The sequence below is a fragment of the Tyto alba genome, unplaced genomic scaffold, assembly GCF_018691265.1.
Source record: "Tyto alba isolate M040663 unplaced genomic scaffold, T.alba_DEE_v4.0 Super-Scaffold_1000006, whole genome shotgun sequence".
In the NCBI taxonomy this organism is placed as follows: Eukaryota; Metazoa; Chordata; class Aves; order Strigiformes; family Tytonidae; genus Tyto; species Tyto alba.
Window position 1 is genome coordinate 13,665,226 of NW_024881272.1, and position 20,020 is coordinate 13,685,245.

General features: G+C 35.8%; 1 protein-coding gene across 5 annotated transcripts in view; it reads left to right on the forward strand.

Moving 5' to 3' along the window:
* Positions 1–20,020, forward strand: part of COL11A1 (collagen type XI alpha 1 chain) — a 160,537-nt gene that overhangs the window by 89,385 nt on the left and 51,132 nt on the right. For all 5 annotated transcript variants that reach the window (XM_033000510.2, XM_033000513.2, XM_033000511.2 and 2 more), the window contains 10 exons: positions 2,649–2,702; positions 6,114–6,167; positions 8,314–8,358; positions 8,489–8,542; positions 8,638–8,682; positions 12,658–12,711; positions 13,578–13,631; positions 17,850–17,903; positions 18,831–18,938; positions 19,699–19,788. In XM_033000510.2, the coding sequence (XP_032856401.1) occupies positions 2,649–2,702; positions 6,114–6,167; positions 8,314–8,358; positions 8,489–8,542; positions 8,638–8,682; positions 12,658–12,711; positions 13,578–13,631; positions 17,850–17,903; positions 18,831–18,938; positions 19,699–19,788 (612 nt within the window). The remainder of the gene's footprint in view (positions 1–2,648; positions 2,703–6,113; positions 6,168–8,313; positions 8,359–8,488; positions 8,543–8,637; positions 8,683–12,657; positions 12,712–13,577; positions 13,632–17,849; positions 17,904–18,830; positions 18,939–19,698; positions 19,789–20,020) is intronic.

Sequence of the window (20,020 nt, forward strand, 5' to 3'; positions counted from 1 at the left end):
TGTTTCTCTGTCTTTGAAATAGGAACAGTTAGTATTTTCCAGAAACATGCCATCTGACATCATGATTAATTATTCCATCTGTCTTTTTATCTATATACAGTCTTTGAAAGTATACATTGAAATCTTAGTAAGGTTGTGGTACTACTAAAAAGATAACAAGACTCACAGCTAAGAGTTTTGCCAGGAAGAAAAAAATGTATATAGCAAATTTGGGAACACACTCTTTTCATCAAAAGTTGCTACTTTTTGCAAGTATATCATTAGTAGAAATTCAGAAAGATGTTAGGATTATAATTTGAGCATAATGTCGTTCATAAACTCATCAAGTATATATCCAAAAACTCAGTCACACATTACAAAAAAGATTTATTCTCCAGTTTACTTAACTGTTGGGATTTATGTATGAATTAATGTTCTCCACAATTTTGCAAGATATGTCACCAGCTATCAGGTCACTGAATTGATTCATTAGGCCATGAATCAACATATAAAAAGGAAACTCAGAACTATTTGTCTACACGAATACAAGGTGAGTTCACACCAGAAAGCCAGTGTAGTCAGTTTTAACTAGATCGGCAAAACAATCCGATATAATAAGGGTCATATTATTTTCACCCACAATATATTCTTCAGAAAGAACTGTATGGCAGTGGTTATTTTTAGTATTGCTGACCTGACAAAAATGTAATAATATTAATAATCTTACAAAAATTTGTATGGTTGTCATGATATCTGCAGAATAATTAATTGAGTGAGGACATCTACAAAACAGCCCATCTTTCTCAAGTCTTTGTAGCCTAAGTAAAAAAAACAAAACAAACCAAGACAAAACAAACTTTGTTTTATAGTTGATAGTTTTTAAGTATGAATTTTAGTTCTTTTTAGGTGTTCTTATTCAGATTACTCAAGGTGAATATAGATTCATGTTTTCAAGCATTTCTTCTTCACTATGACATATACAGGACTCTTACAGTCTCACAAGTCCAGAATCTGAAGCCCTAAATAACAGAAGATATTTGAAAATTATTGGTGTTGATAACATTGTTAGATGGGCTTGGAATTTTAGACCCAAATTTTTCCCTTTTCTAAAGATATTTATACCTTTTCTTGCCCATTGAAAGTCAAACATCTGTGGATATTCTGTGGATACTTGGCCAAAATGGAATGGGTCAGAAAAGAGTTCTACGACATTGGTCCTGTGATATTTTAGCACAAAGACTAGAATAATCTTTGTGAACTCTTAGATCTCCCCACAATATTAGGGAAGTGCCTGTAAGACCAGTTATCAATGTCCTATTCCCTTATCATTCCTATGACTTATTTAATGTAAAGCTACTACTCTTCCATAGTAATGAAAATACCAGAGTAGTGTCTTATTCTCTACATTCAACTAATCCCATGCTAAGAAAACTCTCTTTCTCAAGTAGGTCTAGGGCTGGATTTGCTTAGTAAAGGAAATGCCAGGTATGGTGCCAAAACAATGAGGAACATATCAGAAAAGAGCTTATAATAAAAAAAAATCCATGTCCACACTCAAAACCTAGGCAACGGGGCTTGCTTATTCATAAAATTAGGGACAAAATTTTTACTGAATTTGGCAAGAGTTTTATGCACTGTCATGCTGCAAAACATTTCAGTCATTGTCATGCATGCAGCTTGTTTCAGTGTGGCACATAACTGGCAGCACTATAATTTTCATAAATCCAAGAAATCTTTAATAAAGTCTCAGCCAGACACATGCTCTTACATGAATAAGATAATATACATCTTCACTCATGTGCTGCATTTTTTATGAATAGACATGTTTGTTTTGGCGAATTTGTCTCTTCTTCCTGTTTTTCATTACCTAAGGTTACTGTAGAGTATCATATTTTATTGTACAATCATATCTTTTCCATTGAGATCTTCTCAAAAATGTGATAGTGTGGAACACAGTCAAATAGGCAAATTCTTCCCTAGAGTTCCCATCTTTCAAAGACTGAAGCTGCTTTCCCTTGCCTTTGAAGGTGGCAAACCATCACTTTTCCTCTAGAGGTCTGAAGGGACAGAATCAATGGGGTAGGGTACTGTATTTCATTTCTAAGAATGGTTAATGTCAGTGTTGATCAGACTGCTTATCCTGTTGTCCTTTCTGAACATAGCAAGTTGGTAATATTTGTTCACAAATCTATTGTCAGCAAATAGTCAGTGGGGTATGATTTATCATACTCTCAAACAATTTAGAACTATTCAAGAAAAAAAATGATTCTTCAAGTGGCTATTCATGAAAAATCTGTGGAAAACAAAGCAGCCATCACAGTATAAATTAAAAAGGATTTCTTCTCACTTAAGCCTATTAACACCCTGATTTCTTAGAGAATATAAATAGTTTAATGTCCACAGCCCCACATCACTACACAGTATTCAGGGGGAAAAAAAGAAGACGCTGAGATACTGTCTTTGCTGAACTCATTGGAGTAGTATTTTTATTTAAATTTGGGGAACTAAGCAGACTGGTGATTAACAGTAAAAATGAGAAATTGATTTAATTTAATATTATATTGCATGAAGTATAGTCACTCTAAGTTGTAGGAAAAATATTTTCTGTAAAAGTTTGCTGAACCACTAGGGAGGATAAAATAAAATTTAACGCTGCCTTCTTATTGCAGGGTAAGCTTGGTGTACCCGGATTGCCAGGATATCCAGGAAGACAAGGTCCAAAGGTGAGCTGTAAATCTTGTGCTTTGGCATTAGTCACAATGGCAGTTATTTTATTTCTGCGTTTGGGGAAGCAGGGAATGGGCATCAAAGCAACGGCCATTTTTCACATTTTCTTTCTTGACAATCAAGTTCTGAAGTAAAATCTTTAAAAATGTTGGATTCCCTAAGGCAAGCTCTTTAAGAAACACTACCTTTGCTCTTCTTAACTATACTGCCTTCAAACCTTTGCCATACTCTCATGACTTGTGTTCTTGTGAGAGCATCAGACTGACATGCGTTAAACAATTTGAAAATTATGTGCTTGAAGGAGAATGAGCACTATATTGATCACTAAATGAATTCTGAGAGTGATGAGAATTTTCCATATGGTATAAGCATTCCATTTGTGTCATTACTGCTTCTTCCATAGAATAAGCCATCTTTCTTTGAAACATATAATTTACAATTTTAATATTTTTTTCCTTTGGCTTCTGTTAAGATAAACATAACAAAACCCAACCCTTAGCTGATATATGTGCCCACATCTATCCTTCAGCTAGCTTTTATGTTTTGATTGCAACAGAAAACCATATAGGTGGCTTCTGCTTTAAGTGAAGGCTTATCTTTTAAAAACATTTTTATGAAACATATTTTTAGAAAGGTGATCCTAACACAGCTTTAGGAAGTGGTCATGCTAAATTAATTGCAAGTTCTCTTTTCAGAGATTATCAAGAAAGAAAAAATTGAATAAAAACATAATTCTACAGACATTTACCAGTATAGCCAAAGCCATTAGGGAGACATTGCATCTTCAGACGGTCTCAAGGATGACTCATCTATGGAAGTATCAAAAGTAAAAGAATCCCTTACCCCTTCTACACAACTGAAAAATTAACCTGCAGTAAAATCCCCAACTTTGTTCTACTTTGGGATCTATTTTTTTTTTTTTCAAATTTGAAATTATGATTCTTTGGAAGAAATGCAACTTCCTGTCTGGCTAAGTAAAGTGTTTTTCTGACTGGCCTATACTTTAGCCCTTTTGAGTCAAGTGAATGAACTATCTGAAGAATGCTTATTCATTGAACACTCTGTGTCAGTGAAAAATATCAAAACCATCTATTGAAATTATTCACAAAAACTAATCACCTTGAGAGACATGTTTTTTTGCTTCTGTTTCTTAACTCAAATGTCTGAGATTTCAGTCTCTCTTTTTATTCTGCTTTAGAACAGTCTTTTGAGAAGTCTAAGATCAAAGAAATCTTACATTATTCAGTTCTAAGAACAAAAATGATGTAACACTGGAAAAAAAAATTGACTGATTCTTTTTTTTCATCAGACTTGATCAAGAATTTCATTACATTAAATTTTTATCACATTAAAATTGAAAATAGTTCTCAAGCTGCATTCACTGTTTGCTCTTCTAATTTGTTGCTTAAACTTCCAAGAAAGAGTAATGACAGCTACAATACATCAACTCACTAGACACTTGCTTTGAAACTTATTCACAATCCAGTTCAAATTAACATAAGGGAGAGAGAGAAAAAAAGAAGCAGCAGCAAAGTGTAGTAGCTATGTAAAGCAAATAAGAAATCTTGTCCCGGTATTGTCAAGAAGGTTCACACTGTACTTTTTGTTATTGCTTGCTTGCTTTTCATTACTTTTCTTCTGAGACTTAGAGTACTGCCATTATCTCGTAATTTTCACTATGTTTTTTCTCCTGTCCAGTCCCTCTTGATTAACACAACTGCAAAAATTAGCAAATATATATTTACAAATAAGTCATGACTGTTAGTGCCCAATCATTAGAGTGTTTTTTCCTCTGGCCTTTTAATTATAAAGAACATGATTGGGCTTCACAGAGTAGAATTTTCACAGTCTTATTCACATTTGAAGTTATAACAGGTGAAGTAGAGGAGGGGAAAGGAGGGGAAGGGGAGGGGAAAGAGAAAAGGTGAGAGGAGAGGAGAGGGGAGGGGAGGGGAGGGGAGGGGAGGAGAGGAGAGCAGAGCAGAGGGGAGGAGGGCAGAGGGGAGGAGAGCAGAGGGGAGGAGGGGAGGAGAGGAGGGGAGGGGAGGGGACGGGAGGGGAGGGGAGGGGAGGGGAGGGGAGGGGAGGAGGGGAGGGGAGGGGAGGGGAGGGGAGGGGAGGGGAGGGGAGGAGAGGAGAGGAGAAGAGAGGAGAAAGAGAAAGAGAAAGAGAAAGAGAAAGAGAAAGAGAGAAGAGAGAAGAGAGAAGAGAGAAGAGATAAGAGAGAAGAGAGAAGAGAGAAGAGAGAAGAGAGAAGAGAAAGAACTCTTACTTTTATCCCACCAGTGAATATCAGTCAGGGTTTCATTAGAATCAGTGTTGGTGAAGTTGTACTGCCTGTAAGTCATCAGTTGGAATGATTGTGTGAAACAAGATTTATTAAAGAGAAAACATAAGAAAAAGAGAAAAAAGAAAAAAATACCTATTGACTTTTAAAAGAAGAGCACCAAGAAATTTTATTTTAAGTTTTTGTTATATGCATTTTAGTTGCCACTAAAATACTGATACCAAGCTGCACAGATATAGATGCGTTATCACAGCAGGGAATCTGGCCAGTAGTTTTAGTGGCTGACCAAACCAAACACTGCTTTGATTTTCATCTCCAGTCACTTAAAAGTGTATTTTATCAAGTCTACCAACTCTTTGACACCAAGTACCTTATGACAAATTAACAATTTGGCAGGTAACAAGTCTGCTGTCCCTCTGGACCTGTATACCAGAAATAAAGAAGAAAATAGTACTGTTCAGATTAGACTGGGCAGTTAACAGAAGGAAAGGTGAGGAAAAAGGAGAAGCAGGAATAATGCCTGGAAGCAGTTTCAAGTCAGATGGTTTCCTCATAAGTTCTGCTTATGAGATAAGCATATAAGTACATGTACAAATTGCATGTATCAGTTAAATGAAACTAGCCAGTGGTCAGCTTACAGTGAATAAAGCACTTGAAGTAATTTCTATCTCAATAAAGTGCATAGAGGACCATACCACTGTTCAGATGTGGCAACATGTTACAATTATTTTGAATGAAGTTATTTTGTAAAAGTATTATTATATTGTAGGGCAACAAGGCCTTGTTTGTTCCTCTTCATTGTGATACTGTTATTTCTAGGCATCTGTTACTGATAATTTCTTTCCTACTTTTAAAAATGGTGCAGATTTAATGAATACTTTATTGTCTAATAAGATGATAAATAATGTCCATTCTATACATTGATTTTTTTAATGCATTCTGGACTTGAGGCATTATGGTAAGTTAATTTGCAGCTATTCATCAGAGCTGTCACACTTGCAAGTTTGACATGTACAGCGTACTTGACTTTGGATGTGTGCTTTACATAAAAATTCAATGTTGGCTATACTACTGTTTTGCTGTTGATATCCTCTGATATTTGCATTGATTTCTTACATAGGGCTCATCTGGTTTCCCTGGATTTCCAGGTGCGAATGGAGAGAAAGGCGCAAGGGTATGATAATTCATGCTTGCACGACACTTAATTAACTTTTAGGAACTCTGTGCTATGGAAAGTCACTGAAATCTAAGGATACAAGCTACTACCTAAAGAACTATAAAAACAGGCTTTTAACACTTAAGGTGGATCTCTACAGTTATGCAAAACAGGACATACTGAGACACTAGTTCTCGTTCTTCAAGGTATTAATCTAAATATACAGGAACTCAGACACTTTCTTACTGTGTATGCTACCATTATTAGATATATTTGAGAAAGACAAAAGAAATCACCTTTGCTGAAGTATCTTTTTTGACAGTATAGCTGAGTGAGTTGGAAGGAACTATTTTCCTGTATCCCATGACTTAACTTGTTACCGTGGAATTTACCCTCAAGGATATTCAATTTCTATTTCATAAGTATTCTGATTTGCCACAAGCTTTTTTATAGGCTGAGCTTCAAAAATGCAAAATATACCAGACAAGATGAAGAACATGTACTACTATGTACACTAAAAATAGATGTAAAATGACAGCTTTTTCTACTTTGTTTAGTTGAAGCAGGTGAGGGAAAATCTGTTATGCATATTCTTCAAACTATAAAAATGAAATATAGGTTAGAAAGAAGGTCACTGTGCTGTTGTCTCTAAAGCTCAATTGAACATAGCAGACATATTGTTAAGAAGATAATGAAATTAAGAGCATGAGTTGGAATTCATAGGTGATAGCAACTTAAAGTAAAACTGAAGTAATGTATACCACCGTTCTTAAGAATCCATTTTAATTTGCAGCATGAAAACAAGCAGAAATTCATGATATTAGGATGAAATATATGAAATCCAATTGCATTTGCGTTGCTTATGTATGGTTTAAATTGTTTTTGTATTATTTTAGCTAAAACAGAGATATGTTGTTATGGACAGACACAAGCAATAAAACAATGTTCAGTTCATCCTTGTTGAGAAAAATGAGACATGACTGCTAATAAAGATATCAGAAACAAACAAAATGATAACATGAAAGAGCAGACTTAAATTATGAAAATCTAATTATATTGATCCACTGTCAGGCCTTCATAAAGATTTCAGTTCAGCTAGGGTACTAACCACGTAATTAATAACATCAAACTGCATGTATACTTAAGTATTATGCTGATCATCAGTGAGACAACAACTGCTGGGTTTGTAATGTGAATCAGGTATTCTTAATCTTGTCTAAAGGGGTATCATTGTGTTTTATGCTATCACACATACTAGGAAAGACAGTCATTGTCCCTGAGAAGTTCATAAGCTGTGTAGCATTTTAAGAACAACACATAATTTTTATTTTGATAAGTGAAATAAAATCGGTATGTTAAAAAAGCAAACCAAACCCATAAGAAAACCCTCAAGAAAACATGTGTCTGCATTTTGTTGCTTTCCAGTAAAAGCAGCCTTTGTGCTGGAACATCTCTGCTGATTTTCTGTTGCTGTTGTGTTTACCTCAGAGATTAGAAAGAACCAGTCATCAGGTTCCTTTTCCTACCTGAAGAATACTCTCTTGAATTTTAAGCTTCTTTACATTAGAATGCACAGCAATACTAACACAGAGGCTAAGGAAAGAAATCTATTGAATATGATTAGGAGATATATTGAAGCAAAAAATTAAGGGCTAGTATGCTGGCAAGTTCTGTATCTCCGTCAAGTGTGCAGAATCATGGTAGGTATTACAGTCCCTATTCCTGTTGTAAAAAAAGAGAAGTTTGCCTTTTCTTTTCTCTGTTAACCTATGGATCTGTCCATGGGAACCTGGGAACTTTGTCTTCAAGGCTATCATTACATTGGAAATGATGCCAAGTCCTTTAGACTACTGCAGAGGGACTCTGCTTGTTATGTGCCATCTTCACTACTATTTTAACATAGTTTAAAATGTTCTAATGCTTATGACAGAATGTGACTCTACGGAAAATTTAGTGCGTTAAGCTGCAAGTCCCAATGAACTCAGAAATATAATAAATTTTATCAAGGACCATGATTCTGTAAATTGAAATGAAAAGTAGATACTTAGAGATAAAATAACATTTAAAGCTAAGAGAGTTGCACTCTGCCTCCACTTCAGTAAAAAAACTTTATCTCACAAATGAAGTATCTGCTGAGATGATTTCTGTGAACTTTTCTCTACAGGGATTACATGGCAAACCAGGCCCCAGAGGACAGCGAGGACCAACAGTATGTACTTTTGCTTTGCAATTTAGGAACTTTACTATATTAATTGCTCCCACTATACTGTGAATAATTATTTTGATTTGATTATAATATCCAACAATTATCATCAAATGCATCTGTATTAAATTGACAGGGTCCAAGAGGCTCAAGAGGTCCCAGAGGTCCCACTGGGAAACCAGGTCCAAAGGTAATATTCAAGCACACTGTGTAGATTGGCTATGGGCTGTTTCTTTTGAATAAAATAGAGGTCTAATCTTTGAACATACTGTCTTTCCTTGCTAGGGTACTTCAGGCAATGATGGTCCTCCTGGCCCACCAGGTGAAAGGGTATGTAAAAGCTATTTATGTACATGTTTTTCCCAATATGTGAGAGTATGATTGCAGGTTGGAAGCATTGTTTTTGTTTTAGTTCTCCTTCTCATGTCCTTGCCCTTCTTCAACTAGAGTAATCAGACAACCTTAATTCCAATGATGCTTTTCACAAAGTTATGAATGGGGTAGCTGAAATTTGCTGAAAGCTTCTTCCATCTGTAGCTCAGTTTGGTACATATAGGACACAGAGAATACATACACACTTTGTATTATATCCATGCAAATTACAGTTGTACTTACCAGCTCACGCTCTTTAAGAATGTTCCAATTACTGCAGCTTACTGCTTGTTTATGGGATTTGCAAATCATTCAAGCCACCTCCAGAAGCTTCTTTGTTGAAGCAGCTGATTTTTTTTTTTTTTTTTTTTTCGTTCTGATCAGCTAAGAATTCCCTTCAACCTACTTTCTGCATGGTTGGGCAATCCTATTGTGCTTGCTAAAATAAAATTTTCTGCTTGCTATTATCTTACCAATCAATACACAAATCCAATATACAGTCAGCCCATTACACAGCAGTATATAGAAAAACAATATTAATAAACCAGATTTGTAACAGCAGCACTTGAAAACCAACTCAGTTTAAGTGGACATGCTCTCTGCCAAAGTATTTTTGCAAAGCTTAAGAAACTTTTCTTTCATAGTCATATTTCATCAAACTGCTAACATTTTTCATGTAGACAATCTATAGATCCTTTTCTAATATTGACCCACAAGTCCCAGTGTACTCCAGAAGTCTTAGCATTCAGGAGGGAGCTCCTTTTACATTTTCCCTTGCTCCATAACGTCACTTTGTTATACTATTTCCTTGCTGAATACATGCACGCTTGGTGTAACAATACTGGCAGAACAAGAGCAGACTGTTTTTGCTAGAATGACTAAGGAAACTGAAAAAGGCCATAAGGTCAGACCACATGGTTTAATTGAGTTGATTACTGGAGATAAGGACATCCATAAAAGTAATGATAACAAGAGCATCGTGTGAGTGTGTTCTAGAAATCTAAAATTTTCAGTTTGTGTGCCTGCAGAAAGCAATTAAGGTTAATTTTGTTTGGTTTATCCTTAGTTGCAAGTAGAGTGTTAATAAACCTCTGTCTGCTATACACATGTAAAGGAATGCACACACCTGTGTATCTAATATCACATTTTACTGCTTAAGAAAAGCGTTCCTTTCCTTTTGACTGAAAGCCATTAAAGCATATGCCAAAAAGATTAATACCAAGTACACTGGAAACAAAAGTTTTAGTTTACTAAAAACCTTTCATACTCATTTTAGGTCTTTTGTTTTTGAAGCAAAATATTACTTAACTGTCCAAGAGACTGGTTAGTGTGGCAGGACAGTGGTCCCTACAGTAAGGAGGAGTAGGATAGAGCAAAAGGAAAGTTGAGGACTGGAGGACTAGACTGTAGCCAGTACATGTGAATGTCAAGACTGCAAGGGAGGCTGCAATAAGAAGTTGAAAAACCTTTATATCAAGCAAAAGACAATGTACCAAGTGGAACATGGACAGCAGAAGTGGAAAGTTTGGGTGAAACAGGAATGATGTGGCAAGTAAGACAGACACATGGGGGCAGGAAGCTGGGGTTCAAGAGAGGAATAAGTTAGGATGTTGGATGTAGAGAACTAAGCATAGTCCAAGAAAGGAACTGTAAGTTGTTTTACACTGAGGAGGAACATCAAAGGCAGGCTACCAGAAGCTGAATAACGGAGCCTCATGAAGGAGGAGTTTGCTGACAGCTCCAAGAGGTTATAAGGAAGAGAAGCTGTGGGTGGACTGAAAACAATGAGCAGATCAATCCAAGATGAAGGCTTCCCTGGAGAGAAATTTATTAGAGGAGAGATGAAGAATCGCAGAGCACCACTTCTCATATCACTTGTGTGATATAAGTGTGAGGTATCTATTTGCTTCCCAATAGGGGTGAATGTCAGCCAAAAAATAAAACTCTCATTTCTACTCCACTGAGACTATTTCAGGTACCAGACATGTAAGCATTAAATAATCTGTCCTGTGTAGCTACTGTTAAAATGAAATTTAATGACAAAAAAAAGAAAATGTAGTTTTGATAACATGCTGTTAGTATTCTAGTGCTTTTGCTCACATAATCTATCAGTCCAGTGTCTTGAAATCTGAAAGCCATACTGTGAATAAAAAAAAAATGCAAATCTTCCTGCCTTAAAAAGCCTCTAGATGTGAGGATCAAAGTACAGTGGGGATTTATGAGAAAGAGGGTGCAACTAACAGTAAAACTTTGACTTGTGTTCTTATAATCCAATTCCTGAGAGTGTCCAATTTCTTTCATATATTTTGTACAGTAGCTGAGTCAATTGTAACAGTTTTCCTCTATAAAACTCCACCATTTTTTTGGAAACTTTATGCTTTATGTTATATCCAAAAGAAAATGAGGAAAGGTCATTTGTTCACAGAGACAGCAGAATAAAAAAAACCCAAACCCTCATGTGGAACATATCTGTGTTTTGTGGAGGTTTAAGAAACAACCTTACACCTGTTTTGGAAGATAAAATAAAAAATGATGGCTAGTGCAGTAAGATCACAAAGATTTCTTCCATTGTCTAGCACTTCTTAGTTGACTTAGATTTAGTATTACAGTAAAATCAAGGTCTACCCTGGAATAAAATTCACTTAAGGGCAAATTTTCCCAGGTTGGGCATAAGGGATCCTCTCCCACTGCTACATTGGTACACTGCTTCAAGTACTGCAGGAGGCAGCCATGTTTTGGAATTGAGCCTGGGATCTAACGAATGGGACTTATCGAACTCAGAAACAGTTGGCAGTTTATCAGAGGAGCAAAAGGGTAGCATAATTTGGGAAACGTGGTCTCCTGCTTTGTTTTTTGCATCAAACAAACAATTCTAACACGTTTTGATAGCTGATGTCTTAGCAAAACTACACATCATATACCAAGTAGAATAGGATAAAGTCTTCCACTATATGACTAGGGTACATGGCTTTGCTGTGGCACCATGTAGAATAAATATGTTTTTTCAGGTTGCTACTCTTTAACTTAGCACACTAAAAACTAAACAGGAAAAATTATTTTAATAAGCTGGCATAGTCCCATAGTGCCCATACGCAATAAATTTTACAAGCTAGCCTCTGTTTTGTTTGGTGACAATTTTAGGAAGAGTCATTTAAACTAATACTTTGTGTAAATATCTATGTGTATAGATGTGTGTGGACATACATGTATGTACACATGTATATATGTATATACTTGTACATACACCTAAACAATGCACTAACATGATCATCTTTAAATTTATAAAACCATGCTGCATGAAAATTCTTTCTCTCCATATACACACGTATATATGTATTTAGATATACTATATAAATAAAATGTTCATACATCATAGGGTTTTTTCAGCTATCTAAACTATTTTTCATGATAGCAAGAATGTTGTATTTAGTCCCTGGGAACTCTGGAAAGCTTATTCTATTTGGAAGCTTGTACTGTTGTGCTGGCTTGAAATACTGTCAGAGTGTAAGAACTGCCAAAGGTGAATGTTGGACTGAAAGTTAAAAAGACCACCGCACTTAGTTAATTCACATGTTTTATTCAACATAAAGCAATGTTTCTTGCTCACAGTTGATTCCTACTTTATTATGCAAAGTTTCAGGGTCCAGACACATACATATTTGATACAAGTAGCTTTTCTCTTTTTCATACTGCATTCCTACACAAGGCAGTATTGCTTTCAGGAAATCCCCTCCAATGTCTATACATGTGAATTGTTGCTACCAATATTTACGGCAGTGGAGCTGAGACTTTATACTTATAACCAAACATTATCTACAGAGTTAATATATTTTATAATTGAAGTTCATATATTTTATAATTAAAGCAAAATTTTCAGTCCAGTGACATGGCAGCTAGAGTAAAACTTTGCTTGTTTGCTTGCCTTTATACTAGGGACCACAAGGGCCTCAGGGACCTGTTGGATTCCCTGGACCAAAGGGACCTCCAGTAAGTATCTCTTTAATTAATTATGTGCAACAACAGGAATGTTATTTTTCATACAATGTTTCTGAAGTGAATATTTGAAGATTTATTTAAGGGATGCTTTATGTATAGAGTACAAATACACTTACTGAGGTTTAAGGCTAAGACAAGTACTCACATATTCAAAATGATCATTGGTGCAGCTCATATGACGTTCAGCATAATATACTAAACTGCTAATCTTCTAGTGTGTTGATGCCAAAGTCCAGGTGACAGATTGCGTTTAGGCAAAATATTACTTTGCTGGAGTATATTTTATTTTAACAGTTGATTTGTTGAGGCAAAAATTCAGAGGAAGGAGACATTCATTAGTAGCAGAAATGTATAGAAGTATATTTGGGCTGCAGCCTGAACTAGTTATACTGTTCTGGTGTGTTTCTGCTTATGTGGTATAAGTACAAAGGCATCAAACTACCTGTGATTTTTTTCACCCATGCCTTTATTACTTTTATTTCCAATTCCAAAACCTGAAATTTCATCAAATACTCATGTAATGCTTAGTTTTGTTAAATGAGTCATTAAGCAAAGAAAAATGGAAGGGAAGTACAGGGACTTTCCATGATTTCTGAATTTACAGAAATCCATCTTGAATATGCATGCGTTTGACAACCTAACGGTCACACTTCAAGAAATTACTAACACATCAGGGAAGACACAAGGAAAACATATTATTAAAATCATAGTTAGCTGATACAGGATTAGTTAAGCTGTACTAAAGACTAATCAAGAAAAAACAAACGGATCAGAGATTCTTAGAGCTAATTGTACACTTCTTTTCAAAATTAAGGATGGCTGAGTAAAGTTTTGATTTACGTATTTTACAATTTCAGGGGCCACCTGGAAAAGATGGCTTGCCAGGGCACCCAGGACAGCGGGGAGAGACTGTAAGTAAATATACTCTACTGTGTTAGTGTCGTAAACCTCCAAAGGTCATGATTGTGTGATCAAAACTAAAGAAGCGGACAACAGAGAGATGGGGAAGAGACTGGGTCTAAGAGGTTATATAACTGTAGTTTTCTTATGGTGGGTAGGTTAGGCATGAGAAAGCTTTATTTTGTTTCCAAGGTGAGATTATTCTTTGCCATGCCCAATTAGTAACACCACAAGGATCTTAAATAGTTGAAGAAATTAATACTCAGATCTAAATTTTAATAAATATTTGTCAGGGAATTACTATGTGGTTGTTTGTTTGTTTGGTTTTTTTCTCATTGAATGCCATGTAATGTAAGTAATAACATAATAAAAAGTCTCATTAATGATAAGCAGCTAGAAAACTCGAAAGCCAACACTTTTAGAAAGTAGGATCAGGAATAATTCAACCTGTGAAAAAAACCCTAAATTTTGAAACTATATCCTATGTAATCCCCCTGAGAATCACAATGAGCAAATTCTGACAGCAAAATGCAAAAATTAACATGTTAACAGCTTTGATGGAATTATTTAGAGAAATTCTCTATTTCTGTAGTGCCAAAACCTTACTCATATCCCACTGAAATAAAATAAAATTCTTAGATTTTTCAGATCTAGAGAAAGCCATAAATGAATTCAGAGAGAAATTTTCTCAGCATATAGAATGTGTTTTGGGTTCCATCTTCACTGGAAAACTGTTAGTGACTGGTGAGTCCCCTCCACGGCTGGAAGGGGAGCACAGTTCTTGGAGTAACACATCATTCTGAAAAACTCTGTGTTCTTCTGCTAGTACTGTAGCATTGTAATGCTTTAGAATGATAGTGGCTTATTTTGTCTGTGAGAGGAAAATTATTGACTACTTCTTTATTCTTTTTCTTTGCAATGATGCAAAGACTAGTCTTGTGTGGCATAAGAATGAATTTGAATCATTGCTTAAAATGTAGGAAGCTCAAAATTGTTCTTTAGTCTGATAAGAAACAGCACAGTTACTATTTTCCCTTTATTCTTATTTATCTGAACATGAGCCAGTAATGTGCCATTATGGCAAAGAATGCTAATAGTATCCTAGGCTGCACTAGGGGGATCTTTCCCTTCTGTTCAGCCCTGGTGAGGCCAGTATTGTGTCCAGTTCCGGGCTCCTCAGTACGAGAGAGTGAGCTTACTGAGAGAGGCCAGCAAAGTACCACTAAGATGATTAAGGGACTAGACCATCTCTCCTATGAGTAAAGGCTGATAGAGCTGGGACTGTTTTGCCTAGAGAAGAGAATACCCAGGTTGAATCTTATCAAAGTATATAAATATCTGAAGGGAGGGTGTAAAGAAGATGCAGGTAGGCTCTTTTCAGTGGTGCCCAGCGACAGGACAAGAGGCAATGGGCATAAATTGAAACACAGGAGGTTCCATCTGAATATCACCAAACACTTTTTCACTGTGAGTGTGACTGAGCACTGGAACAGATTACCTAGAGAAGTTGCAGAGTCTCCATCCTTGGAGATATTTGAAAGCTGTCTGGACATATTCCTGGGAAACCAGCTCTCAGTGGCCCTGCTTGAGCAGGGCAGTTGGACTAAAGGACCTCCAGAGGACCCTTCCAACCTCAACCGTTCTATGGATTCTATGATTTCTTGATTTCACTCATGACTAGAAATTAAAGATGCAAACTACAATGAAACCATGCACTCTGTTACTGTGTGATGTTTGGACCAGGTCCCTCTTGGTTCAATCAAGACTATGGTTCTCTAATTTTGTATCTCCTTTGGATTTAGTAGTGTTAGACTGATATAAAACTTGAGTAACTTCAGGAGCAAATGCATATTTTTTATTAGCATTGTATTCAGCCTTGTATATATGTATATTTGAGCCAAAATTATTTCAAAAATATTTTCTGCTCATGGGTTCTCATGTATACGTTTTTGTGGAAAAACAGATTTAAAAAAACAAACAAACAAACAAAATAAAAAGTAGACTTGTTGACTTTTTTTCCAATTAACATTTCCATTTCAGATTTTTAAAAAATTTATAAATCAGACAACTTTCATTGTGGTCACTGGTAAATCAGGGCTTACGAATTCTGTTTCTTATTTAGGCGTATATCTCATTAAAGTTCAGTAGTGCATGTAGGCATTATAGCAATTAGGGAATTAGGCTAAGAGACATACTCAAACTTAACAAATTAGAGACCCAGATTCCCAGATTACACTCTGCAGCTTGCTTATGGAATAATAATCATGTGTTGACTGGAACTGAGGTAAGTATTAGTGAAGAAAAGGCTACAGCTTTTTACCCGCCATAAGCCATATGCACTTTGAAGAACTGACATTGTTTGCTGAAATTCTTGACATAGGAACAGTATTATCATGATAAATAATTTGGAATATAGATGTAGAAATAAACTAAATACTGAAAACCAATATTAAACTAGTTCTTCCTTAGAAGTGATTATCAATTTCAGTGTTATCGATCTCAGATTGACAGGAGGCATCAGCTGCAGAGATTGTTAGATTGTCTGGTATTACAAAAGAATTTAGTGTTTCATGCCCATGAAAGGATAAAATAGAAATATACTAACTGTTTCATCTATTAGAATTTATCAAGGACCTCCTTACTACAATAAACTCGGTTTTATTAAATGGTCTTTCACAGAAAATAACAAAAAAATCGATGCTAATTAGGCACGTAAAACCACACGAGACATTAGTGTAAATTTTTTAATACTAAATATTTTAGAAGAACCCGTGGGATGTTCAGGTCATCTTGAGTATTTGCTGCTGAAATCTCCTTTTCTTATTACTTCTTTTACAAATTTGAATCTGTGGGAATAGATAAACTGGTGACATAATAGAGGAAGCAGGGTAGTAAAACCATCATTAACATCCAGAATCATTGAATATACTACAAAGTATTAATGCATTCTGCAAACTTGGGAATAGCAGGTCTTCTCAAGATGCTTTCAGGGAATGGGTAATACTCAACATTTCTTTGTCTTTCCTTACAATAGGCTTCAGAGGCTTTGTGTAAAGGAAGGGACAAATGAATGATTCCATCTGTAGCAGTTTTGATTTTCAGTCATAAGAGCAAAGGGGTACTTTTGCATTTGTCTTTAATCTGGATCATTTCAGAGATCTGAGAGAGAGTGCCTAAACAGTTATGGGCCAAACTGAACCATGATAACATCTGGCTGGCAGCAAGAAGAGAATCAGATTGAGGAAGGTAAACAAAGCTTAAACCAGATCTGATGGAATGGGGCAACTGTCAGTGAGATTGTGCCCAGAGAAATGCTGAGCAGGGCCCAACATTTGTAAGAAATATGGGCCAGACGACGCCTTTGTTTTTACGCAGGTGAGCAGAGTAGGGGGCAGATATAGGCTGTTAGGCAGGGGATACTATGTGGAACCCTAGATGGGATGCAGCAGTGAATGAACTCTCCTAACTTTATGCAGCAACACACATCCAATATTTGAAAGAAATAATTTCAAATAATTTCAAAGATATATTAAACAATGCTACTGTAAAGTGAGGTTGTCATTCAGTTTATTGACTGATTTTGAATGGAAGTCTGAGGCCACTGATTAGAAAATGAAAATTCTGTACAATTTGCCAGTGTTCTGAAAAACTGTCCCCAAAACATTTCTATTCTTTGCTTCCCAGTTTTTGTCATCGTATCAATTTCTCATTATTTTTTTTGTGGCACTCGTGCTGCCTTTTTTACCATCCCTATATAACCTTCATCTTTCCTGGATCTCTGTTCCTTTCCATTTTCTTTCTGTCTAAGGTCCCATTTATCTTTAATGCCCCTCCAACTTAATCCACCATCTGTGTCTTTCTTTAAAAAGCATTTGTATGTCTGGCCTTATGATTCATAATGTATATATGTAAAAATGTATTTTCAACTTTTAGTTGTATCACTTATGCATTCAGACTCACCTAATCAAGTTCACTTAGAGAGATCTGTAAAACTGACTGGAATTTTTACTGCTGTACCACCTCAGAGAGATTGGAACAGATAGAGATAAGAAAGATTAATCAGTATTTCACTTATAACTATACACAGGAAAAAAGAATTTCTCATTTTTATTTCCTGGAGAGAAGGAATGTGTGATGTGGAATTTCTCTTTCTCCTCTCAGCACAGATATGAATTTTGCTCTTCTGTATCTTGTCCTGGGTTACATAGTACTCTCTAATTATTTCACAGGGTTTTCAAGGAAAAACTGGTCCTCCTGGTCCTGGTGGTGTTGTTGGCCCTCAGGTATATCATTTAGTTTCGTAATTAATTTTGTAAGACCAATGTTTAATGGTTATATTATGGCTAAGGCAGTTGCTTTTGTTGTGTTAAAAGGACCATATTGATGGTTATATTAAATTTTGTAACAAATTATGCATAACAATTTTATAAAGGTATACTTAGTAATCATCAGTGATTCCACAAAATATACAAATGTTGGGGTTACCATTCCACTTCCTTTTTTGCATATTTTCTTCATGTGATTATGAAGCTGGTGGGTTACAGAAGTCAAGAAGGCAGAGTTGTCTATCATGAAACAGCTTAGAAAGAACAATACAGCATGTGACCTTTCTTGTCAGAGGCCAAATTTCAGTCACTTTTAGATTGTGGAGACATTAACTGTCAAAATTTCATTAGGTCTAATCTTACTTATTTGCAACAAAATCAAGCATTTGGATTTCATGAGCTGTTCTAGGTAATTCCCTCAGTGAAAATTTTCTGCTAATGAATCTGAAGGCCTATCTTTCAACTCTCCTACCTTCCAATTCATATTATTCAGAAAAACAACAGTACAAACAGTGTTTCAAAACAAGCATAGTATATGGATTTCCCTCTCCTGTCCTTTTTGTAACCTCCTCCCATACACGGATACACATTGTGTTTTAAAGCTTCATTGCTGGAGGAGCAAGGGCAGGATTTAAGTCTTTGGAAGCTGAACAGACGTGTCTGCAGGCAGAATGCAATGCAAGATTTATTTTATAGGACAAAGGTATTTTGTAAGTTAGCTTTGCCTGAAGGGAAGGTGAGGAATGTATGCTAACCAATGGTAATATTGTTTTGTAACAGATATTCGTAATAGCTGGGTATTAAGAATCTCTTCTTTCCCATCCACCCCCACCCCCCAAGACATTAAATAACTTGAGGTGACTGAATTTTTACTTTTGTGCTTAGGGTCCTACTGGTGAGACTGGCCCAATTGGTGAAAGAGGTCATCCAGGTCCTCCTGGTCCACCAGGAGAACAAGGCCTCCCAGGTGCTGCAGGAAAAGAAGGTGCTAAGGTATGATGTGGTTTTAGGGAACAAATAGAAGGGGACAGATAAAGTGCTGACAGTCTTACATTTCAAATCATGCAGAACATGCAGAATAAAATCAGAGCACACATTATAAAATCACAGTTGGCACATTTCACCCAGAAGGATTTTGAAGACTGGAAGATTCCAATTTTAGAGCTGTGTCTGCTTCCATTGAAATAATGAGAATTCCCTTGAGCCAATAATTAGTGTTTTCATAATAAAAAATAAAACAGTTTACATATACCACACATTCACTATGGAAATACATAGTAATGACATGTTCACACCAAGGTGGAAAATTGTACATAGGCATTTAAAGTAGTATGCATAGTACTGGCTAAAAGGCAGAATTTCACTGACCCAATTTAACTCTGCTTACTTTTTGGCCACCATTGGGGCACAAGAAAAATATTGTTTATCAAGTTACTATGTAATTTTATTCAATCTGCCATTTTAAATGGGCATTGTAAATTTTTAATGAATGTATCTTTAAACATATTTTTATGGCTTGCTGTGTTTTCCACTATATTCTATAACTAATACTGTATTTTGTCAAAGTTTTATATATTTAATCGTATTGAGAGACTATTGTACTGAAAATCTTCAAACAATGGGTGAATAGGTGGGTGAATATACCGTCATTAGTATAACTAGGATATGGTATTTAATTTTCATCACTTATTTAATTACTAACATTAGCACTTCAAATATATTGTTTTTAATCAAAATGTAATATGTTTCCAAGGGTGACCCAGGCCCTCAAGGCATCCCTGGGAAAGATGGACCAGCAGGTCTTCGTGGTTTCCCTGGAGAGAGAGGCCTTCCAGGTGCTCAGGTATGATATAAGCACTATTACAATTGACATGTTTCTAAATACAAGAAACAATGCATTAACTCTTTATTTCATGGAGCCTTCTACTGTGCTTAAAAGTGAATGCAGTAGCAGAACGGATATCAAGCATCCAACATTGTTAAATATTGTTGGCTATATAAGCAAAACAGAATTTATTCAGTTTTTTGTCTTTGCATTTTTATATTCTACCTAGTACATATGTTGCAAAAATAAC